At 37.5% G+C, this 26042-nt stretch overlaps 1 protein-coding gene across 1 annotated transcript in view; it reads left to right on the forward strand.

Annotated features, from left to right (window-relative positions):
- The window catches only part of PLXDC2 (plexin domain containing 2), a gene marked incomplete at its 5' end in the record, with an annotated part of 277865 nt that overhangs the window by 206297 nt on the left and 45526 nt on the right, over nucleotides 1-26042 (forward strand). The window contains 4 exons of the mRNA XM_082309994.1: nucleotides 171-289; nucleotides 8902-9001; nucleotides 18598-18693; nucleotides 19610-19691. Of these exons, the coding sequence (XP_082166120.1) occupies nucleotides 171-289; nucleotides 8902-9001; nucleotides 18598-18693; nucleotides 19610-19691 (397 nt within the window). The remainder of the gene's footprint in view (nucleotides 1-170; nucleotides 290-8901; nucleotides 9002-18597; nucleotides 18694-19609; nucleotides 19692-26042) is intronic.

Here is a 26042-nt window from a genome sequence, read left to right on the forward strand (position 1 = left end):
TGTAATATCTTTGGCATTTCAAGATACTGAGCTGAAAGCTACTAAAAAGAGACAAATCAGCGTTTTTGTTTCAAGTAACTGCAGTTAAGTACTTTTCCTACAGTCAGTTAATACTTTTCTCACATTTTTTTCTTCCCTTTGCCTCTCTACCCCCACTCTGGGGTTCACAGGCACTGCACTAGTTGTTCAGTGGGACCATGTACATCTGCAGGATAATTACAACCTGGGCAGTTTCACTTTTCAGGCCACCCTTCTCAATGATGGGCGTATCATTTTCGGCTACAAAGAAGTAAGTTGGGTCTGAAAATTGTCATTTAAGTAGACAAATTACTTTATACCTGCCAGAAATTTCCCTACATTAGGGGGGGGAGGGGGGGGGAGAGATATGTGAAAGTTCAGCTATATAAGATCATTTCATTATATTGCTTATAAGATCACTATTTTGCTGAAAATGGCATTTTATTGTAAAAGTGATATTCATGTGAGGGACTTGAAAACAATCAACATGTCTCAAATGTGCTAATCCTGGATTTCAACTGGCCTTTTTTGGGTGGTTGTAAGTGTTCAATGTTCAGTAAATTCTTGATTGTTTAGTAAATTCCTCTTGGGTTTTGAAAGGTAGGGTCTAATTTGCTCAATTAGTTCACCTAATTTGGGCCTGTGAAAATACTCTATAATCAATGGTTAGTACTAAAAGGTCACCTTTTTTCTGCAGCTATCATTTCTTGGCAACTGACATACTTCAAAGTTCATTTATTTCAAATAAGGAATAACTGGTTTGTATCTCTAGCTCTGTGATGTTTTCTGTCTATCTGGATAACAGTGGTAACACTGGTTAGATTGAGGCCATTTGGTCTGTCTTTATAGAACCAATATCTTGTTGTCTTGGTTGGACTCTTTGGCATTCTCCAAGTGTTTCAGAATTTCAGTCGTTACTTTAGATGTTGGTGGGGTTTTTTTCTTGCTATTGTTGCTAGAGTCCTGAAGGCTATAGCCTAGAGGCTATACCTCCAGTTGAATTTCATGCAAATGAGAATCAGAATGGAGATAATCTCAAGTTCCTGGGGGCAAAGAACAATTTCTTTCTTTTTTTGGTTATTTTAATCTCAGTTTGGCATGCAGAGTGTGACTTTCTCTTCTAGATGTACATTTTTCTGTTATCATCTTTATATTAAAAAAAATGTAATCAGTGATACGATTGATTGTCCAGACTTGGAGAAATCTGGGTTCTCTTCTCTCTCTGCTACAGACCAGTTGTGAGCCTTCAGGCTCATTTTTCATGTCTGTGTTGAAGCCATGCAGCAGAAATCATAGTACTCCTCTCCCCTTCATTAGAAAGCTAGTGAGGATCCGGGCTATTCTACTAGCAGCAGTCATATCTTCACCTAAGATAGATGTCTTTGCATCTTGCAAACAGGATTGCTGCAGGATACTCTTACTGGATAGTTTTGTAGACACAAGAAGCTTCTGGTATGCCCATGTACCTGGCTTTCCTTACCTTATAAAAGACGTGCTGATGCAAGGTCTGCTTTGGCTCTGTTTCTGAATGTTATGTACAGGTTAGTAGTCTTAATCTATGAAAATCCAGTTTATTTGCATTTTGACTCCAGCTTCATGAAGCTTTGCTCTGCTTAGCACAATGGAACCTGTGCTTGATCAAAGGAATGTGCACCAAAGCTTTGTTTATCTCCTCTTGTTGAAACCTTTTTAAAGAAAAAAACAATCTTTTTAAAGACCACAGAAAAGTTCCTGCCTTCAAGACACAGAAAAGTGGGGACGGACACTACTTCAATTTTTCATTTTAAGATAAATTTGGCAAGAACTATATATGCATTCTGACATTGAAATGGTGACATTTTCAGACTACTAGTCTTGGTTAAGAGATGCTCTGCCCTGTCTGTTACTGTCCAGCCCTGAGCAAAATGAATCTAATATGGGTGTGTTGCTCTAAATTGATAATATCTTTCATTCATTTTGCATAAATGTAAACAATGATGCAGAGTGCCAGGCAGTGGAAAAGTTTATTCATTTAGGAAGGCAGAATGAAATAGGCCACCTCATTAATCACATGTGGTTTCTAGAATTGCATGCAACTATGTCATTTAGTCTGTGGATAAACAAGTTCTATGCTACAATGGCTTAGGCTGCTTGCTCTCACTGCACCACTGGAAGCTTCCTCCAGAACCACAGTGCTTTTGTGGGGAGGAGTTATTAACGTTCTTTTCATTAATCCCGAGACAGAAAAAATTGGAATTTACAAATGGGATAATTTGCATTTTTTCCACTGCTGAATCTGAAATCCCCTGAGTTATTCTTGTCTTAAATGGAATTACCAAACATCACTTTACAACTATTGCTCATAGTTAAGGAAAGAGACTTTTTAAAGTGGTAATAGTAACACATTAGTGGTCTGTAAATCTTTTGACAAAAGATTTTTGTAAAATCTTAGAATGTTACAACTAGTGTATTCCATTGGTAATTGCTTGGGGAATGGATTTAGAGGCTGAGATTTCCAGAAGACTACACTCTCTATTTGCAGCCCGTCTTACTCGATTAAAACTACCTCAGCTTTTCACCTAAATGATGAAAATTGAATAAAATTTCCAATCATTGATCAGACACAACTGTTCTGAAAAGAAAAACTGAGACACTTGTAAATTTAAACTTGACTCGAGTGCTTATAAGCCTGGCTAGGAATTGATTTACTTTCCAGTGCTGAATCCATTGCTTTCTGAGGAAGTCCTTCCTTCTGGAACAATTTTGCTGGTGACTCATGTTGTCAGGACCCCCCTTAATGCCAGCAAGATTGCTTGTGTGAATGCTCACTAGCATGAATAAAAGTTGCATGAGAAGATTTCTACCATCTTTTTGGTGCTGGTTCTTTTTAGCATTTTAGTTCATCAAAAATGACAGTGATGTATGGCAAATCTGTGAGGTCTTCATTGCATTGTCATTGAAAGTCTTCAAGCTGTAACACCATGTAAGAAATGCAGCAGACAGGTTGTGAGTAACTTTATAAAGCATCCCTCAGGGGCTCTGTATTAGTGACATCAGGAGTTTATCTTGAAGAATCCACTTTTAAAATAACTTGGATTATACATTTAAGGGAGCTACAAATAGGGACTTTTATGTCTAAACCAATTCAGGTAAATTTTACCTTTTATTTCCTATTTATTCAAACCATTTGAGATTCCCTTTTTCATATCCTTCCTGCTCCCACATCAGGTTTGCTATCTCATTAACCTGGTGTTGACCACCAAGGCAGGATCTTGGCTGGGCTTTGCCAAGTATCAGAGGAGCTGTTCTGCCCATTCTTTTCCGTTCTGTTGTTTGCCCAATAGGAAGCAGTCTGAAATGCACAATAGTTATCCAAAATCCACAACAGATTCTGAAAAAATAAAAATTTAGAAAAGGAGCTGAGCCACCAGGATAGTGAAATATGGAGACATCAGAATATCTTTCAGAGGAGTTAATGCGTAGGAGAAGGAGCTGTACAGCCAAGTTTTCAAAATGTAAAAATTTGAAATATAGCAAGGTCCTATAGCAAGTCAAATATTTATTTCTTTACCAATTTAGTTTACAGTGCATACACCTTCCATTTTAAATATCACCTTGCTTATACCAACTGTTAGTGTCAAGAAACATCAGTGGGCAGGAAAATTTTACTGGTGCACCTCTACTACGTATGAAATACATTACAGTGCAAAGTAGCCAGCAGACCATAGTAATAAAGAAAATTTTCTGCAAAGACATACTTTTTTATGTACTAGTAGTGAATACTCATTTCTCATGTTCTAAATTTCACAGAACTTCAATTCTCAAGAGCTTTACTTCTTTTGAACAAAATAACTATTCTATGTAGTCTTTTCCCATTAGTGCTTATAGCTAATGTTCCTTAGTGTAACATTTGGTTTCTTTTTCTGTCTGTGATTAATACAGGACAAATTAGGCAAAGGTACCAAAGGCTTTGTTAATGGTTTAGGATATTTTTCTTAATTTCATTGGCTTGAAGGCTTTCTTTGTTCATTTAAATAGTAATGACTCTCCATTTATGTACTCATCCAGAAACCATTATTAAAGCTGAAATGCTTGTTCAAACTGCCCAATATGTGAAGTTGGAAAATAATTCTAAAAGAGACACGTAGTAGAATTTCTTTATACTGTGAAAGAAGGCAGAATTGAATGGAACTGATTAAGTACTAGCAGTTAGATGAAACTGTTGCTCCTGCTATGCATGATGGAAAATAATCTGTTTTCAGTAACAAGACCCCAAACCTTGTGATTGTTTCCTGGAAACTAAAAAAATTAAAAAAAATGCACAGTCTTCATGGATATTCTGCCTACATTATACATTCCTGGCACTTCTTTGCCTCTGTTATTATTATCAAATATATTAACATGGAAACAGGATCTTTGATTTTATGGGGTGATCAGTTTATGCAACTAAAAATTCCTGATTTCATGCAGTTTGGTCTGTAGAGTAAGTAATAACTATTTAGGATACTGGCAATGAAAACCCTATATAAGTACTATTGTGTTCCTAATTATTATTTTGCAGCATACTCTGGCCCGTATCTTTGTCTCAGTTTTGAAGTGGTGCAGTAATTGCACCCTGCTTATCATCTCCTTCAGAATAAGGTCAGAGGCCATTATTTTATTTTTTTGAAGGGTAAGATTCTGACGTGCTCTCAGACTAAGTTGAAAAAAATAAAATTTGAGAACTCTCTGATGGAAAATACTGTTTAGATTACTGTTCCCAATGATTAATAGAATTCAGCATAAATTGTAAATATCTTTCTCCCTGTGACTGAACTATGTAATCCAAAATATAGATGTCAACGTCATCAGTGTTAGTGTGCATTTGGGAAGCTTGTTCACATAAACTGGTGACTTGTACAACACAAGAGTTCATATTGTCTATGGTAGAGCTAACATACATTTTGGAATTATTCTAGTTAAAATCCATCCTCTGAATGTAATACCATAAAACCCCTGCCACCCATTAGCAACCACTTGCACTTTCCTAGCTTACTGTTGAACTGTTTAACATGTCAGCCTTTCATGACATATATTGCCATTCAGGTAGCTATCTGCTTGCTACCTATGTTTCACTGTAATTTTCAATAAATAATTTTATCATTTACTACAAGCCTCTGTCAAAAGGGCATATTTCCTGATAGGCCATCATATGGTAAAAGCCTATTTGATCTTGACATCTCATTCAAAAGATTTCACCTATAAAATGGCACCCAGTACACTCATCACCAAGTGACTGAAGTATTCGGTTCTGCAAAATGACTAATTTTCCCACACTTAAAAAATAAGCATATGTATTTGTAAATGCAGATTTAATAACATTGTCGTTTTCAAGAGAAGAATAGAGTTTTCCTGGGTCATGGATTCCCTTTGACTGCTTTTCTGTTTGTATGTCTAATTGTTTGACACAGGCTGTACCTCAGTTTGAAGAGCTGGTTATACTAACTTAATTTATGATTTCCTCACCTTACGCAAACTCTTCCCTGTTTCTAAAACATATATCCAAACTTTTGACTGCTTCTTAAAGCATCCAGTCTGTTAGACTGAACCCTACTACAACTTTCTTATTAGTTTTAGAAAATGATTCTGCGAGTTCTTCTCTCTCACTAGAATTCCCAGCACAAGAGTGTGGACACCTGCAGGGATTTTGGCAAAATCTACTGAGATATTTCTGCTCGAAAATTTTCTAATTTCTGCTGAAGATTTTGTTTGTATTTTCTTTTCAACTTGGCTACTGTGTCCTATTTTGGTACCAGATATCACTGAGTCATTCATAATTTTTATTAAATCATGAAGCTGAAAGTGACTTTCAAATTCCGAACCAAGTTGTAATGAAAATAAATTTATTAAAAAAAAAAAAAAAAAGAAAAAACAACAAACAACTTGCTGCATTTGTACTGCAAGAACCCATCGGTCCTTTCCGGGGGGGGAAAAAAAAAAAAAAGAGAGAGAGAAATTTGTTTGCTCTTAGCATAATTTTTGAAGGGAAGATGCAAATTGTTCAATTATTCACAAATTCAGAAAAAACATGTGATATGGCACTAGACTTAAAATTAAGGAGGCTTATTCAAGGAGACCTGAGTGTAACTTCTCCTCATTTGCACTCACACATAAAAATGAGTATAGTTCTTTTCATGTATGAGACACAATTTGTGCCTTGAGCTACCAATTTTGCCAGCATATTTTGTTGGTCACACATCTACTTATAATTCCAATTCCAACTATGTTTTGTGTCCATAAAACTCTGATTTCTTTCTTCATCTGCCATGTTTCCTCTCTAACTTGGAAGAGAAATAGTCATTGCATCCTTCTCATCAGTGTTTTTTTCTAACTTGATTTTTAATAGCTTCTCTAGAGTATCCTCCTCAAAATCTTTTAAGACAGTTTCTTTGATAGTTAATATAAGCTTTTCTCTACAGTATTCTGAGACTGTGAATAATTCCCTTATTTTGTTTATACTTTCACGTGGGAGAAATTTTATAGATTTATTTCTGAATTCAGTGAGTCTTTTATTTTTAAGACTTTGAAAATATGGCTTTCAGCCTTCTTATGTCATATTCTCCAATAACTGCATCAGAGCTAAGCTGATATAAGCCAAATTTAAATTGATGTATTACTAGCAGTATTTCAAAGTCACTTCTGGTTTTCACGCTGGTTTAACGTCATTCCTTTTGTTATACCAAAGCAGATCATGTATGCAAGAACCCCTAAATAAACCAGCCAAACTTCTCACTAAATCAAGTAAAAGAAATGTAACTTTGTGACACTGTTTAATTCACTAGAACTCACTTTTTCTGTTAATATTCTCAAATTTAACTTTTCCTACACAGATGTCAGTATAATTGGAAAAAAAAACAGCTAAATGATATTTTGGGAACAAGAAAAACAACTACTGATGCTCAACTCAAATACCAGAAGTCATACCATTAATTAACATGTAGACAATACAGAATCCTCATTCACTGCATGTGTAACCAGCTTTTTACTTTGGCATTTTTCTGCTATGTGAAAAATACTGGCCAACAGTATAATTTTGGTAGTTTTACACAGGTAAAACCAGAGCAGACTATTAGATTAGCTGAGCCTAGCACCTTGTATCTCAGTTTCTTACACTTGATCCAGTTTCATCTGTCTTCAGCCCAGTAATTTCTGGTTAATTGAAGGCCAACTTTGAAAAATAAGATATCCGACTGTGATTTGAAAGCAACAATGGGTAGGGAATCATCATTTCCCTTGGTAGTTTATCCCAGTGGTTAATAACACTCAATCATAGAAACGTGCTTTATTCTACTTTGAAGGTATCTATCTGTAGTTTCTAGCTTCTGGTTATATCTTTCTGTGCTAGATGAAAAAACTCTTTAGCCCCTGAGTAATTTCTCCGCATGGCAGTACTTGTTTACAGTAATCCAGCCAGCTTTCCATTTTCCCTTTGAGAAGCCAAATAGATAGAGCTCTTTAACTCTTCTGTTAATGGCAGTTGAGAACTGCAAAAGTTTTCAAAATATTTTTATTACTCCTTTAATGTTCCTTCTCTTAAGTTTCAGCATCTTTTAAAGAAATAGATCCTTCCAAATTTTGTGTAACATTTCAGTAATGATCTGATGTTACAGTACAAATAAAATGGCCACCCCACTCCTAGGCTATATTCCACTGTTTGTGTAACGAAATATCACATCAATTAAGTTTTCGTGCTGTGATGTCCCATCTGACAGCTGGAGTTGTTCACCCACTACAATACTGAGATTCCTTCCAGAACTGCTGCTTTCTAGAACACGGTCCTCAAACCTCTACCTTGCAGTCTTTGTTCTCTGAGTTATAACTTTGCAATTTTTGCAAGGTCTAACTTTGCTAATTGATTCCAGCATTTCATTATTTTTACTATGCCAGTGTCATCTGCTGAACTGCTAGGCAGTAAATTTATGTTTCTTTCCCAGTCTTTGATAAAAGTTTTGAATACTAGGTCTGATATCTGGAGAAAAAAGATATACTGTAAAGGAACACTGTCAGTCTGAGCTGCTGCTTTAGTGATGGCTGCTGTTAGTGATCAGTCAGTCTAGTTAACTATATTAATATGGTATAAATACTACATGTCACTAGGTCAAACACCTTACAAAATTCTGAAGCTATTACATCTATCTATGCAAGTATCAACCAAAGCTACAATCTTGCCCAAAGAATGAAATCAAACTTGACACCTATTTTCGTACAACCATGTTGCTCAGCATCAATATCTCTGTTGTGTAAAGCTGGAGTGGTCTATGGCTATCTAAGTCTTTTTATTTCTTCCTCTAGATATTGGCAAGTGAGCATCTGGCATTTTCCCCATTGATAATTTCCCTGCTATTCCAAGACATATTAAACGTAAATATCATTGGGCCAGAGCTCCTTTCAGATAGCTCTTCAAACAGTTTTCAGTGCAAGTTAACTGAGCCATAAGCTTTTAAAATGTTCATCCCAAGCTGAACTTTCACAGTTTGTGTGTTCAACAGTAGACAAGGGGTATTGCTTCCTCCTCCTTGTCTGGTACTAGCACGTCATCCCACTTCATCTTCAACTGGGGGAAATAAATTACTGAAAATTACTGCCCTTTTCTGTGTCATCATTAACAATTCTTCCACTGCTAAGTCTTGATGTGAATATTGTTATATAAGAAGCAAAGCAAACTGGGATAAAATAAAAATTAAAAATGGTAATTTCAATCTTCAATAAATCCTTACTCATATTATGGTGTATTGTATAAAATATTTATTTAGGACTTTTAATTTACATTGGTTAAATACTCATTATGGCAGTGCCACTCATTATTTTTAGTCTGAGTTTTTTTACTTCAATATTTCATGAATGTCTTCCTGTTTTGTCTTCCAGATTCCTGTTGCTGTGACACAGATAAGTTCAACCAACCACCCAGTGAAAGTGGGACTCTCAGATGCATTTGTGGTCGTGCACAGGATCCAGCAAATTCCCAGTATGTAGCATTGTAGTGGTGCTAATGTTTTGGAGGCTGAGAAACAAGTGTAAGCTGATTTCATCAAGGATGATTAGCTGCACAACAAATCACTTAGCTAATTTCAGCTTGTTAATTCAAGTGTAATTTTATTTGCTTGATAATTCCCAATGTGGTTTTCTCTGTCATTGTTTCTTTTGAGCTGATAAATTGGGTAAATAAAACTAAATGGCCAGCCAAATAATGTGAAATTAAACTGTCAACCAGCACAACTTGGTATTCCATAAGATATTTTATCTGGAATATGTCTCCATATCAATAGTAGGGAAGAAGCAACCTGCTCAGAAAAATCACCTGTATCCAAAAAGAGAAAAATATCCAGGCTGGAAGTTCTTGATACTTTACATTCTGAACTTCAAATTCATATATACATTTTAGTGAGCGAAAAGAAGAGGAGATGTAGTTATTAAATAACATCTTGGGCTCACATAGTCATGGCAATAGTAATGCAGGTGACATTTAGTTTACTCTGGCATTAATTATACTTCATATGGCTTGACTGAAAATGAATAGTAGGAAGTCGAGTGTGGTTTCCTCGATGCTTTGTTTTAACATACTGTGTTACAGAACCCTTTGAGGTTGTTTAGCCATTAGAGAGTATGCTCGCTTTCCAAGTGTGCTGGTTTTATTTACACCTTTGGAGAAAATTTACTAAATTCAATTTTTTATGATCCTCTAACATCAGGGTGTAGATGGAAGGAGCTGCACTTGAAGCAGCCTCCTAGGACTGAGTCCAGGCATATTCTCCTAAAGTGAACACTGACAGAGGCGTGGTGCAGATAAAGCTCATAAGGACTGACCTGATCCAGCCCATCTTTAAGGCAGTCTGCAGATGGGGTTGACTCTGAATTTGCAGGTATCATTGCCTCTCAGCTCATCCTATCCCCCCATCATATTTAAACAGTCTTTGAAATACGGGAACATAAATCCTAAGTCTTATACTTCCTGCCATGGGGAAGATGGAAAATTTCAGTACCATCTGTTGCTTGTTGTGAACTCAGAGTAGTGTGAAGGAGGTTGGCATGCCCAGAGTTCCTTAAGAGATCAGGTCTTGGAAGATATTTGTTTCTGAAGTATGATAGATAGTTGTGATGTTCCTACAGTTGCATGGATTGCTTTTGAGTGTTTAGGAACAAATGATTCTAGGCAATCAATTCTAGCAATTTGAGTGATGTTTGTAAATGAATGATCTGAATATTTCTGTGAGTCTTCAGCTTGTAAGAGCTCCTAAAATGGATTCACGTGGAAATTAGGTTGATTGACTTGTGCAAATATTTTATGAGAATAGTCACACAGAAATTCAATATAAGAGATGCAAGCAGTGCACAGGTCTTTTGGCATCAGGCCTCCATCATCAAACAACACTAAAGGACTTATTTTAAATTTACATATTTTGTATGTTAAATATTTGATATATGTAAGTCTTTATTCTAGTTTTAATGTTTCTTTCTGTAGAAATATTTCAGACATGCACCTTGTTTTACTACCACTACATAATGTTGGTTTTGATGAATGCAGTTACTTACTAATCTTCTAGTTTTAGTATTTCTGAAAACCTTTTTGTCACATGACACTTTCTGCTAAGTGAAGTGACTGTAATTACCAGACAATCTGTCTAGTGTTTCAACTTAAACTTACTCTGTTCATTAAGTTACATTGAGGAATGACAGACAAGAATAGAATGCGGGTAGAGTCTAAAACGCCACTGCAGCAACCATCTTGACAGCATTATTTCTGTATTACTGTGTGTAATGCACTGCTTTTCTCCTTAACAACTGGTTCTGTGGATGATGGTAATTCATTATTATTTTTGCTAGTTTGCAGCTTACACTAGAGCTAGTATTAATCAAGGGAACCATCAGTTCACAGTAGATTTTCCTGAAGCCAAATTGTGCTTTCAACGAAACAGGTTTATATTAGTATGTACAGGCAACATAATAGCACCCTGACAGAACTGGTAAATAATGTTGGCCCATAGAGAGCCAGTGTCTGATACTCTTAAAATATGCATGGTTTTGCATTCTTATTTTTCAGAAGTGTTAAAACACCCATGGCTCTAGTCAATTGCTGAAAAAGTGATATGACAGAATTGTTGTTTTACTTCATTTGTTAGCTCCTTAAGACAACAGGAGAATATAAATTGCTGTTTGTTTGTCCCAAAAGAAGGTAAACATAGTATAGCTATTAGTTCTTGCTTAACACTTTAGCAAAGACTTTTCCATCAACAGAACCCAGTTTCCCTTTATGTTCATGGCTAGTTATAAAAAATCCACAAACCCAAACCAACCAAACAAAAAAAAACCAACCCAACTCTACTGCTTCATGTTTGAGTTTTGTCATTTATTTTTTGTATACATCTTGCATTTGAAAAGGAAAGAAAGGTTAAGTGCAAAACAAGCCTATTTGAACAAAATTATCCTCTCAGTTTTCAAAAATGCTGAATGTCTTTGGTGCACTCTGTATGCTCAGTGTTCTAAAATTTCAATATAATAGTCCTAGTTTTACTGAAGGAATTTTGGAAGATTTAGAACTAACCGTTTATCAGATTTTTTCAGACATACTGTCCAAAACATTAGTAATAACTTTTTTAATACTTCTGAAAGGTGAGTTCTAAAGCCAGGCAAACCTATTTAATTCTGAGGAGAGAAAAACATACTTTTTGATCAGCCATTTCATTTCAAAAGTGCATTTTAATGAGTGCTGAAAAGGATCCTCTTGAAAAGCCAAGAGCAAAAAGAAAGGATTTTCTGAACTTTTTGAAATGGAGGACCTTGAGCATTTCGTACCAATTTTTGTTAATATACTCCTACATATAAAGGCTTTGCAGTAATACCCCTTTTATCTGTTCCTAAAAGAATACAGGTACCTACATTCTTTCACCTTATCTTTTAAGAGTTGGAGCACAGAGATGGGAGACTTTTGGCAGGTGGCTTTCTGCCTGTTTTCTATGTTTGATTTTTTTTCTTGATCTGCTGCTAATGCTTATATATAGATAATGTCTTTATTTTTGAGCCTGTATGTGGTACTATTATAATGATGCAGATTGGCTGCTATTTTATATTTTTTTCTATATATTTATAGATACATACGCCCATATATACTCTAGATGTGCTTTGGAATGTATGGTAATGTGTGAAGGGAAGCAAATTTTTGCTTGAAACCAAGGTTAACAAGAAAAGCCCTAAATTCTGAGGTTTATATGGCAGCAAAATGGCAAATTAGTTCCAGGGATTAATTTCAGAGGAAGAGTTTCTGCTTCTTCCAGGTAGTTCAAGTGAAGTGAGCCAGGCTCTGGACCTCTGCTTCTGATATGTCCGATAAGTTAGAGGAACCACCCTGATTTCTTCTTCTTCAGACAGGCTGAACACTTGTACATTAACTATTTTTCCTTTTGTAACAATGACACTAAGAATGTTTAATGGATGTCTTCCAGTTAGACAACACGATTGGTGAAGACAAATCTGGGGGATAGCTTTACATGTTCCTCCAGCACGTCTTCTCTACTTCCTTTTCCTCAGCATCTTCACTGCATCACGAACCTTGTCCCTGTCCCATTGCAACCACTTTCTCTTCCCTGTTCCCTCTTATTTCATGTTTTTTCTCAACCATCCTTGGGATTCTGTTCTTGGTCCTTCTTTCAGTCACCTACAGTGTCCTTTGCTGTCCCTTCTGCAGACTCCCAAGATCTCTCTCTAATATCATGACCATCTTTCTTTCCCTACATGTTTCCTTTCCTTCAGGGTTATTACATTTCTCTCCTTTGCTTCAGTGCTCTCTTCCCTTTTGTCTTTCAGTTAGCTTTTTATTGTGCATGAAGAAGAAATGAAAAAGCATTTCCTGCAACCCACAGTTTTATTTTAGCAATGAAAACGCCCACCAGTGAGCTTGCCCAGATTGTGCTTTGTTTTCCACGAGAGTATGAAATACACTGGTAAAATGAGAGCGTGCCTGATTCAGGGAGTCTACACAGTGAGTTACTAGTCTTGCACTTACAGATAATGGCTAGGTTTTTCTCCACGATGAGACATACTTCTCCATGATCTTGGCCTTTACTGTATTAGGTACACCTCTTTTAGGAAATCCATACCTTGACAACCCAATATTTAATGGCACTGAAATTACTCAACAATACTGTGTACACAAATGAAATTGTAGCTGAGCTATGTGTTAGTAATATTCCAGTTTCAGTGCAATTAGTGCCATTCAATATGTAGTGTAACTCAAGCATATAATTAAGTGACAACTCTTCACATTATAACTGTTTGCTGAAGATTTCTCTCCAGTTTGTTCACAGCAGTGAGGTCCCTGAAAGAACCTTAGCATTACCCTCCTGAAGGGTAGAAGAAGACTAGCAGTTTATGTTGTGATATTTATCGCGTAAAGGTGCAGCACAATCTGGGAAATTGCAAAGTCTAATTTGCTGCTGCCTTGCTGGTAATGTTGTCATTTACCTCTGTGCAAAGTGGGCCCCAAAGTTATCACTCTAAATTCGCAGTATTTATTCTTGCTTTCCACTAGTGTAACTAATTCCACAGAGTGCCAGCTCCTCCAGCCCTGCATGTTTGTCTGCTCGCCCAAAAGGGATTAGCCAGGCAGCTGGGTTCCTTGGCACTGCATATCCAATTCAGGAGCAGAGGGGGAAAGAGACGAGCATGCTGCCAGTCTTTGGTGGCGTAACAGCACTTCAGGGACTGGTACGAGGTGATCAAAGTTTAAAATGTTCTCGCTTTAGCCAAAGCCTTAATTAGCCATCGACCAATCTCAGAATTAGGCAGTTGAGTGCATGGTGGTTTAAGGGGATAAAGCATGTTTTTCATACTTAGATCCTGTACTAAGAGCAGCTCAGCTGGCATCAGGAGTTGGGGTAAATCTGAAAGGACATGGAGAGTTTCAAAGTAAATGATGTGTGGTAGGCGCAGAGTGTTGGTGCAGAACAGTTTTCTACATTGTTCATAAAGCAGGTGTTTTCAGAGCCTACTTCACTGGTTTGCTTATTCACAGGTTATATGTCTTTGAGGTGCAGCTTCCAGGTTTTAAAGGATTTTTTTGTAACTTTTAGGAGAATGATAAAATTAATACAATTAGGGAATCTGAGTTTTGATCTAGATTCAGATGTGTGTGTAATAGTCCATGACCAAGAGCCATTGTGGTGGTGGTTTGATTACAGGCATGTTTGATCCCAGTGTCAGTGCCCCAAGAATTAATTAGTTAATATTGATAAGTTTAGCAATATGAAGCTGTTAAAAACAAAGAAGCAAAGATTGCTTTGACATTCTGATTCCCTTACCTTTTTTGGTGATGGCAATCAGACATACCAGGCTGGCAAAATATATATTTGCATGAAGATTTTATTCAGCCAGTGGTGCTAAACAAAGTCCCTATCAAGCAAAACCAGTGGCTATATAGCAGAGCAGCTGTGCCCCACCCTTCTGTCTCTCTTACATTTTTCACAAATTGCTTGCAGTGTAAGCTGGATATGTTTCATAAATTGTTTGCTTCAAATTGACTTCTGCATAATCAAATGCACTCTCTTACCATTTGTGTTTTCTCTATCAGTTAGACTTAAAAATGGCAGTGCAGCTGTATGAATACATACGGCCTTGTTTAGCAGTTTTTGCTGGGTATATAGCCGATCTCAATTCCCTAGAAATCTTTCAGTGACAAAGATTTTTATTTGTGTGAACATACAACTTAAAAAATCAGACTGACTTCTCCAATATTTTCACATTTCACTGGATTGCAGGTTTTAGCTGAGGAATGCTGTATGAGGAAAAGTGATTATGTGATGGAAGAGTACCAGAGAGACTGTGCATCTGTTGGACACCCATTTAGAATTGTTTATTACTAGCTACTAACCCTTCAGGTATGTTAGGAAGTCATTGGTGCTCTTCTGGCACCACTCCATCTCCAGAGCACTCTCCCTATTTAGTACATTTAGTTAACTCTGGAAATTCTGTTTCATAGAATATTTATATGCCGTCATTTAGTTTAAAACTACTGTGATAAAACTACGTAGAAATGTTTTGTCACACCAGAATCTTGCACATCTGTACTTTACCAGTCCACTGCTTAATCCCTTGAAAGGATTCTTTCAATTGCCCTTTCTGACCCACCACATTATCTCGCTAGGTCACTGAGCAATGTACTTACCTCAAGTAAGTACTAGTGTTTTCTTCAGCTTTTTCTGCTGGGACTGTACCTTTGACCTTGTATTCAAAGATAGTAAATGTACATGCCACAGAAACAAACCAAGGAGTAATTTGGACCATACTGTAAATTAAACCAAATGTAAAAAAATAGACACTGTTATTGAAAAAAAAATATATATAGTTTGTATCATTTGGTTAAAAAGGGTGTTTGAGATACTCAGACCTACAGAAAAGTAAAATAGTTGTGTGACTAGAAGAATATATACACATTTTCTGAAATTCAGAACCAGGAATGGTACTTCAAAAGTATATATGCATGCAAAAAGCCCTTTTCCTTTTCTCCCTTCTCTGTAATGCCTTCTTTTCAGTAAAATACCTGCGCATGGTGCTTAAATTTCTGTCTGTTACTACCTCAAATGATTTCACTAGTTCTTGTCAAGTTAAGGTGCATACTGAAGTACATGGGCTCATAAGCTTTTTGTGATTCTGCACTTGTACTTGTTTGTAAAAGAGCTAAATAGACAGCCTAAGTCAAAGAAGAACAAGTTCCACCTGAGTGAAAAGTCTTGGGTTGGAGCAGAAGTGTGTGTGGAGAAGTTGAGGGGGAAAGTGTCAGGGGAGAGTATTCATTTTTCTGTTTATCCTGTTGAGTTTAGCTTTTCTAGCCTGTTTTGTTAAGGGGACACAGGCTCAGAATTCTAAATAGGGAGGAAAAAGTGCATTTTGAGGAGCTAAGCATGGCGTGTTTCACGTCAGACTTTCAAAAGAATCTACACCTGCATTTTTTTACAACATGGCCATGCAGATAAATTTGAACACTCATGTTTCCAACCACCTGCCTGCAAGTATATACAAAGCTGTTAGAAGGTGACTATGCAAATACCTCTTTGTGCTTAGGTTTCTTACAGTAGATAGATCTCTCGTATGCAAACTCACCACCTGTGGTTGGCATGGTCTTCTTGAAGAAGATCAAACCTGAGCCTACCAGGAAGTGGGGTTCAATGGGATCAACAGTCATGCTGAACTATGCATGATTAGAAATTATTTTTTTTTAATAATAAACTTAATTCTCTTAAAATCAGTGGTTTTTAGAAATTTCATGCACTGGGTGAGATAAAAGTGCCTGTGACCTGAGTCACTAACTCTTACTGGATTTTTGGAAAGCCAGAAACTCCTTATTTCTTGTAAGCCCTGTGAGGAGTCTGTTAGGAAAGGCTAGAGTAAACAGGATTATAGCATGCCAGTCTGTACTACTGATGAGATTAAATGGAGTTCAATTAAAGTGTCGGCACCCACCATTTTAATATATGTATTCATCTGCTTATTTTTTTGGACAGAAGGATAAATATTTCCATGGAAACAAATTACAGTCTTCAGCATTGACAGGAGTTCATTTCAAACACATTTCCTGATCACTCTGATTTGGCAGGTGCTTTTATGGGACTTATTATCCTGAGAGCATAAACCTCTCACTGCTGGCAAGAGATTTTCCCCGCCCCAGCACAAGATTAGCTTTGTCTTGAAAACCCTTTCTGTCCAGTGGGTTTTAAGTACATGGATAAGTCATTTATTGGGGTAAATATTTTGCACATTCCCATATCTGTCTTTTAACTAGTCAGAATGACTTTGCAGGTAAAACATAAAACTAGCTCAATTATAGGTGCGTTTCATACTGAAAGAGAAATCTGCTATCAGGAGGGGTGAAGCCATAGCAAAGTCAGGTTCAAATAAATGGCAAGAGGAACTGCTTGGCAAAGGTGCCAATTTGGAACTATATAGAAATATTTTTGTTTGAAAGCCAGACACTGCCTGCCTGTGCCTTGGAGCTTATGCAGTAAAAGAGGGCAGAGAAGCTGCTTCACCCACAGCGACCCTGGCTGCTGTAGGAGAGAGTTATCCCACCCAGCACAGCTCTGCTTCTGCCTCTCCATCCCTCCCAGAGATTCCCCTGTTTGTTCCAACTGACACCAACAGCTTGACTGTTATTTTCTGTGTGGTGTAAGGGGGTTCCCACACTTGTGCTTTTAGAGGTTGGCCATCCCTCTTTTCTTAGAAAGCCTCATCCGTTTGAGCCAAGAGGTACCTTAGCCACAGGACACCTTAGTGCACTTTCTCTCTTCCCTTAAAAATTAGTGCTTGATTGGTTTTAGTTGAGGTTCCATTTTCTGTCTGAAAAATGCCTACAACATCCCTCCTAACAAGAGACTGTGAAAAACACTTTGGATTTGGTGCTATGTGATTGCTTAACAGCTGGGGAGCCCACGTGAGCTCACTTCAAGCTGCAGAAACACAGCCCATATACCAAGAAACAAGGTGTGCCCTAATCCATACAGGGCTGGCAACACAGAAGACCACCTAAGATTCAGTTTGTGTCTGTCTGCAATTCCTTTTCTTCTGTTGCATGTAGACTCAGACCAGTCATTGACCACAGTAACCTGTTAATCCTTCGTATATAACCCTTTACTCCTCTTTGGCATGATTCCACAGGGTCAGTGATTGTATTTAGCATTGATTTCAATTAGTTTAGCGGCCTTCAAAAAGGACATAAATTTGAAGCCAGCACACCAGGAAACCATCATTATTGTATCAGATTGGTGGTATAGGCTGTACTTTTAATTTGCGAATGTACAAGCTCACCACTCCGCATCGCAGCCATGCACTTAAAATCTGGAATATTCAGAATACATTATAGGATATTGATCTGGAAATTAACAATTATGTGATTTTTTTCATACTTATCTTGTGCTTGGGTCTTACAGTCGTCTGTGTGTTCAAAGCCCATAAGAACAGTGCATTGACTATATTGAATTTCTGCTTTGAGAAACCTAGGTGCAGTCAGCTTGTGTAAAGATTATGCATAACATTGTTTAGGAAGACTTGTCTTCTTTAATATAATGTTATATGAAAAAATGTTCTGGTGCATTTAGATGTAAGCTAGCTTGTAGCTAACAAATTTGATTAAGCAATGAAATCAGTTTTGTTTGCACATCTTGACAAGAACTGACAAAGTGAGCATATAAAGCATTTCTCTCAAGTCTGTAAGCTGAGAAATGTCTTAGGAAAGCAAGCATCTGAAATATACCCTAAGATGTCTGACAGTATACTCTTTAGAATTTCTGCCTAAATGAATGACTAAGATGCTTGAGAGCACACTGTTTTCATAATCTTTTACTGGGAACAGGTACCCATTCTATCAGCTCTGATGGTTTCTCAAGTGAAAAATTCTCTGTCTATAGCTTTTACATGTTCCTTCATGGTGTCTAAATTTAAAAATATATTCTTGAGGAAAATTGGTGTTATGCGTGCACCTAAGAAACAGTGAGCAATCATTACATCCACTATTTTTCACAATCTACAGACTACAAAATAGTAAAGTGTGAAAATATATTTATTTTTCTTTCCTGATAGATGTCCGTAGAAGAACAATTTATGAGTACCACAGGGTGGAGCTACAGATGTCAAAGATTACCAATCTCTCAGCTGTTGAAATGATACCTCTTCCAAGTAAGTAAAATGGAACATAAGCAGGAGCCAGATCTGGGAAGGACCCCCCTTTCCCCTCCCAGCAACACATACACAGCTTAAAATATTCTGTTTTATCTGTGGACTTGGAATCATGGACAGATTCATTTATCCTCTCTCAGATTTATTCCCAGATGGATGATGCATTATCCAGTGCATCCTCATGTATCTCAAGTTAGTTTATAGGTATATGGCTCCCAGTAGGCTTTGAATGAAATCTGGGCCAAACCATTTTTTCAGAAGAATGATTATATTTCCTTTAAATTTGTTTCCTCAAGAAAAAAATAACAATTTTCGTGTTTGCAAGGCAAATACAAATTCTTCTGTGTACTGTGCATCACATTGCAAAGGAATATCCCCAAATGCATTTTGCAGTTCATCTGCTTCTTTTGTCCAAGGTAAAACTACGTTGTTTAGAAATCTCTGGGTTTAAACTGCCAGCTGTACTACTGTGAAAAACACAGAAACGACTATTTTTCTTTTTCCTAATCCAATTATAGTTGTTGTACACTTTCCTCTCAGTCTTATTATCTGCTTACGTCTGAATGCTAGCAACACCAAGCAACACTGGAGCCAGGGAAGAAAGAGATTTAAGGAAATACTTAATATTAAGCAGAAAGACAAAAATTTAGCAATGAAGCTGAATGAACAGCTGTGGAAGTGGGAATATGTTTACAAATGGAATACAAATGGAATTCTACAGATAAAATGTACCTCTGTGCATACAGTTGTGCAATGCATTGTAATAGGCTGGTTTTAGTGTCTTAGTTTGGACATTTGTGAACCTCTTGAGTCCCTAAGTATATATTATCAGAAGATGTATCCTTCTTTTGTGCTTTTTATGAGAATTATTTGTGAGACTAATGTAATAATTTGTGTTTGTTTATCTACGGCCCAGCTTGTCTCCAGTTTACCAGCTGTGGTCCCTGTGTCACTGCCCAGATTGGTTTCAACTGCAGCTGGTGCAGTAAACTCCAAAGGTAAGGAAAAGGATTTTTCTTTTTTGCATGAGTACGTGGCTGTGCTCGAGGGATATCAAAAAACATTGCCCATAGGTTATTCAGCACAAAGGGTTGTTATATTTAGGTCTTACATACATGCATTCACACGAACATACACCTCAGTTGTGATCACTAGCAACACATCACTGTCCTATTTCATTTCAGCAAAGAAATTAGGCAAGAATAGTCAAAACAGTTGTTTTGGGACTTAAGCCTTTGTTCCTATTTCCTTAACCCTACTTTAAAATCCTTTTGAAGGAGAACAAGAAGTAGAAATCATAATAAAATTTGTATTTTCTCCCTATATCTCTGGCTTCCTCAAAAATAATTTAACCACATGGAGATGTGGGGTGGTAATGTAACTATAAAGACATATTTGTTCTCTTAACAATAGGGAGAGAGACACATCCAAAGACTCGGAGCCTTTTCTTTTTTAACCTCTCATTATACTTAGTGGCCACATTGACGAGGACAGTCAAGTCAGTAGCAGGAGTGATTTAGACTCTGTGGAGCAGCTGGAGCACAGGCAGGAAAATGGAAACTCTGCAGCTGTAGCTTTTCCAAAAAGTTCTTCAGTTCCTGACCTTCATTGACCTTCATAGCAAGAATTTATTTAACACCAGTTCTCTGACACAAAATGCAGTATCATAATGGATATTTATTATTGTTATGGTTTTCAACCCTAGTGATTAGGTTCAGAAATGTTATGTACAAAATGGATGCATAATGAAAGCAGAAAACGCTATTAGCAGTTTAAAACAGTGTAATAATTTGATACCATGCTGAAGAACTGATAAAGAGCTGATGAATGTGGTACAGAATTAGGAACTTCAGGTCACTTTTATTATGTTTCCTTAAGCTTCTATTGCCTTAGTAAGTCATTTGAGAAGTCACTCTCTTGTCAGTTTGTCTTGCAAAAAACTCAAGTGGAATTAGAGCTAAATTAAATCATTTCACAGAAAACATATCAAACATCTTCAAGAGTAAGGATACTTGTAGAAAACTGTTCAAAGCAAGCATGAAGAGATCTTGTTTGCTTTAGCCAATTTCTTGCTTTCAAGCATTGCTTGATTCTTCTTCCATTAATAAATGTTGTAGCACTGAGAATCTTTGGCTGTGGTTTGAGCAAGGTCTGTTGCTTTGTGGCCAGTGTTCTCATTTCTCTTTGGATAAACTCAATTGTAGTAGGTAAGATTTGAAGAGATGGTAAAATTCGGACCTCCTATGAAGAACAGGCAAACCTTGAGATCCTTTGTTTTGCTCTGTAGTTTCTGAAGAAATGAGTTTCCCGAGTTCTGGAATTGCTGGAAAATCTGTTTCACTCATGGAGGCACAAATTCATTGTGGAGAACTAAAAGTTTTACCCTTCGCCTTTAGCAGGAAGCAACATCAGGCACGTAGTCGCACTGTGTTCCCTTCCACATATTTAGGTGAATTTGTGGCTGCCCCTTCACAACTGCCAAGGTGTAATTTACTGCTGAAAAATATACAGTCTCAACATACCTATTTCTATTCAATTAAAGTTTGCATGAAAAAAAATCTTGCTTTTCATTTTGCCTGTGAAGATCACACTGCAATCAAAGGTGAACGTACTGTGAGGCAGTCCTGCCCAGTTTCCCAAAAACAGCTGGCTCCACGCTGCAGCACAGTTGTGCCTTTGACAAGCTGCAGCAGATAGACTGCACAGTTTTATTGCTGTTAATTAGCCCATTACTGATAGTACTGAGACTGTCGTTTCATGCAGGCTCTGTTTGGACATTGTTTGACTAGCAGCAAAAGCAGGAACTGGAGATGATTCCTTAAAAAAAGGATGGATCTAGAAAAGCAAACTAAGATTATGCCTCTGCATGGAAATTTCAGTAGTTTAAAAACAGTTATACCATCCAACTTGCATCTATAATGATAAGTGATATTCAGCCAGGTTTAAGCAAATGGAGAATTGTGTATAGAATCATAAAATAGTTCAGAATGGAAGGATCCACTAGAGGTCATCTAGTCTAACCTCCCGCCCAAAGCAAGGCCAGCTGTGAGATCAGACCAGTTTGTTCTTTGTTCAGCTGGGTCTTGAAAACCTCTGAGGCTATGGTCCAGTCTCCTGAACATCTTAATTTTATACTAGATTTTACACTTTATTTTTTAAATTGTTATTTCCTCTGGAAACATGGGTTTGGTGATGATGTCTGCCTCGGGCCCCATTGCCTTTCTTGGCCACTCTCCTTCAGCTTCTGAAATGAGCAGCTTATTTCAACTAATTCAGTTCTATGGAGAAACAGATCTGAAATAATAAGTGGATACATATTTTGTGAAAAGAGGCAACTTGCTTTCCAAAATGTGAAGACTGAGCATTTATTTAGTTAGGGATCATTGTGATCAGGACTCCTTCCTGTCTCAGCTTTGACAATTTTCTGCTCCCTACAAGTTCTAGGTACTCTCGCCTGCCTTCTAGTCCAGTGCATCTCTTCTTTTACCTTGCTATTCCTTAACATGTTTATTCATTTTTAGGGAGATACAAAAAAGCCTTATTCCATTCTCAGTGGAGATGTCTGGATCACAGGAGAGTACTCAGAATCGTTTACTTCAGTACCACATTGTGGTTTTCCTCCCCCCAAAAATAAATTCACTGTGTTAAAATGTTCTTTTTGCATGTGATAAAGAAACACTTGCTCAACAAGAAAACCTAACTGTCCTGGTTAAAAATCATAAAAGATGGAAAGTTGTGAGTTCTTTCACCACAGTGCTCCGGCTTTTTCTGTGTGTCACTGCTCTTCAGTCACCAGCCTTGTAAATCAACCCAGACTTTTATCTCCTGTTGTGGTATACATTGCTCTGCTGCAGCAGAATAAAATCTGCTTGGAAAAACAAGGGCAAAGCATTACATGAAGTATTAACTTAGACATTTCAGAAGTGCCTAGAGTACAAAGAAAATTAATGTTTATGGTCCACTTTCAAATGAGTGCTCATAGGGGTTTTTGAAGTAAGCAGAAGCAGATGTTTAGGAGTAACGCCTGAGTAGTGCTTTTGGGTTGCAAAGCTGACTGGACGCACTGGTCTGGGAGGTGAGAAACCAAAGGCTGTCTCTCTTGGCTGTAGGCAAAGCCCAGGGTGGGGAAGGCAATTAGCCTTTGATGCACAGGCCTGAAGAAGGCTTTGAACTTGATAGTGACAGGTTTCCAGTGTGGCAATAATCTACCGATTGATCTAGGGCTCCAATTTCTGGAGAAGGAGAATGCCTGTTTGCTAGTGAGGAGACTGTTACAGAGCAATGAGGGTCAGGTATGGCTGTAACAGACACTGGTGTTCCTCCTGTGGAGCTGCAGTAGCCCTTTGGTACTCTAAAGTGAGATCTCCCAGGGCAGACAGATTTCCATGTGGGTAACAAGTAAACATGTATCCAGTGGGAAGAAAAAAACTCTATACCAATTCTACAACATTTTTTTCTTGACAAGGTATGACCCCATTTAGCCAGAGCAACATTACTACCAAGAACAGCATCTTGTGTATTTTTTTTTCCTTTCATAAAATTTAAACCATATATTGAATCATTAACACAACAAAGTATAGTTGTTGGAAAAAGAGAAAGTTTATATAAAACCTGTACCCGCACAAGAAAATTGACCAGCAGAGCCATTGCAGAATAACTGTACTCCCCCATGTGGGCAATCTGTGTTGGAATGAAAATAACTTTATTCTACAACCACGGGTTGTTTCCTACCTGTAACTTCAGCCCAGCTGCTGTGCAAACTCTGCAGTCTTCGGAGGACAGGTTCTTGTAGGTGATTCAGAGCAAAATTCTCTATTCCTGTCACTTTCTACAAGCTTAAATCACAGTTTCCCTTTTCATAAGCGATCATCAAACTATGCACTCTGAAATCCAATATGACGTATGTCATACAGTTTCATCATGACTAAAGCAAAGGCAGATTATTTTCTTCTGTCTTCCGCAGATGGAGGATCCCCCTAGGAGCTATTTTTTTTTTTTTTTAACTATGTATGTTCCATAACTGTTCCATAAGTAAAACTGTTCCATAAGTAAAAGATACTAACTATGAATATGTAAGCTGAGACAGTATCATAGCTTTCTCCTACACAAGGATCTATGTCTATAAAATGCCAGAAACACTTAGCATCTGTCTCATAGTAGTCACCTGTGGCTGAAACTTGGATTATTTGCTCTTCATTATCTCTGACTTCCCAGCATGTAAAAACTGGGAGAATTCATTAATGTTATATCTGTTTATATCATCTTTTCATGCTTCTGAAAATGTTTATATACTCTAGGCACTTGGTATAGCCTGCATGTTAGAGATGTCATTTTCTAGGAAAGTTTTTGGAAGCTTTAAGGCAACTTTGCTGTTATACTTCAGGTTCAATTTGTACAACTTGCTTGCATTACTGAAATAGTGAGTTCCCTTGGAAATATTTGAAGTTAATTGCCCAAGAAATAAATTGTGTTTATCAACTTTAAAAGAGTTAGGGCTCAAATAGAATAGAAATTTGTTTAAATGATCAAGGAATTTTTAAAAGTCACCTTTATACAATGCTTTGAAAATTTTATGTTCAGATTCTGTAGATATCGATGTTTTTGTTTTGATGAAATTCAGGAAAATCTCAGATTTCCACAGTGAAGTGATACTGACATTTCAGTGAGTTCAGAAATAAGCAGACAAAGAGCACACTCTTGCAATCTGTGCATGCTGGAGACTCAGGTTTTGAATGTGTCTCATGTTTCACTTCATTGACACAGGATAAAAGCATCTCCTAATCCTTGCAACATCCCTCAGGTTTAGCATGGTACTATCATCCCAACAACAGATAGGGAACTGGAGTACTGAAGAACTAAGGGCAAGAGCTGCAAACGGTTTAGATGATAGTTTCATTCAGCTATCACTGTTGGTACCTATATTAAAATTTTAAATCCTCAAAACTGGCTGCCTTATGCCAAGGGTACCCAAAAGCCTAAAGGCGAGATCCACAAAGGTTTTATGCTGGCTGACTCACTTAGGTTTTCAAGGGAGATTATGCAGACTAGCATACCTTTTCACTGAACTCGGGACTTAAGTATCTAAGACCATAAGGTCTCTAGGGCTCAACCACATTGTCTGAGGAAATACCTACAGCTGCCTGAGTATAAGCAGGGCTCAGCAGTGAAGTCCCTGAGCCCCATGAAGCTCCTCTACTCATTAGGTGTGACACTGCCCTTTACACAACAGTCTCACAACGATCAGAGAATTCCCTGAGGCACAGGAGGTAAGTGAAGTGGATCCTCTGAACTCAAGTCACCCCTGAAGGGTGGCCCATTAGATGTCTAGATGCTTAAGCCTGAGCACTGAAACTCATACCCCCTTGCATGACTCCTGCTCAGAGCAGCTCCAATATCCTCAGGCAGTGGCTGCCCGGAGACTCAGGGTCAGCTCCTGCCACTGCTGTCCAGGCAGCCCTGCTGGGGGCTTTCCTGGGTCTGCAAGGGAAGAGAGATTCAGCATTAGGAGTCCCAGTTCACAAAAAGGTCTTGCTCGTGTTAAGTGCTTAAATGCACTTATAGCCTTGAGAGTCTCTTTTCCAGACTATGCATTGAATAATCTGGTTTGAAATCATACCAGTTTATGGTATTGTCCCACAGAGTGCAAACCCCCAGTTTAAAAAGCGCCCTGGAACAGGCTGCACAAATTCCCATGTTGGGCTTTCTGTGTGTAGTGATGAGCCAGGACACTCCATGCGCTCTAGGCAGAGTTGTTCTGCCCATGTGTGTACGCACAGCTCCCAAAGCTTCTTGTACTCTTGTAAAGAAACAAGTTGTTTTGCATTCCATGCTGATTAGCTGGAAAGCAGGGAAAGGAAAATCTTTAGGCACTTGCAGTTCTTAAGAAAACATTTTACAGTTGAAATATTAAGTGATAGTTTTCCATGGTGCCCTTATGGTAATTGAGATAAAAAATAGTTGTCTATTATTTGTCTTCTGAACTTCTGGGCAAGTTTGAAATGTCTTGTTTGTTTCTTCTTCTTTTAGAAAGAAATTGGAAACATGTTTAGTTGACTTTCAAATCTGAGTTTATGTCTGGAAATTTTTAATATCAGGAAGAGGAAAAGCATTAGGGTTTTTTTTGTTTGTTGTTCTGTATGTCTCACCTGACAAGATCTATTTTCATAAAAACTGTGTTGAATCAAATATTGTAGTATAAGTAACAGTCTTATGTGATCTAAAATATTTATTGGCTGAGCAAAGCACCATCCATACAGAATTACAAAAAAAGCACAAAAATACATATCATACAATCTGACTACATAAAACCCCTGATTTACAAAAGAAAATAATTAAATCCAAATAAGAAG

Source organism: Platalea leucorodia (genome assembly GCF_965183815.1).
Source record: "Platalea leucorodia genome assembly, chromosome: 1".
Taxonomy (NCBI): Eukaryota; Metazoa; Chordata; class Aves; order Pelecaniformes; family Threskiornithidae; genus Platalea; species Platalea leucorodia.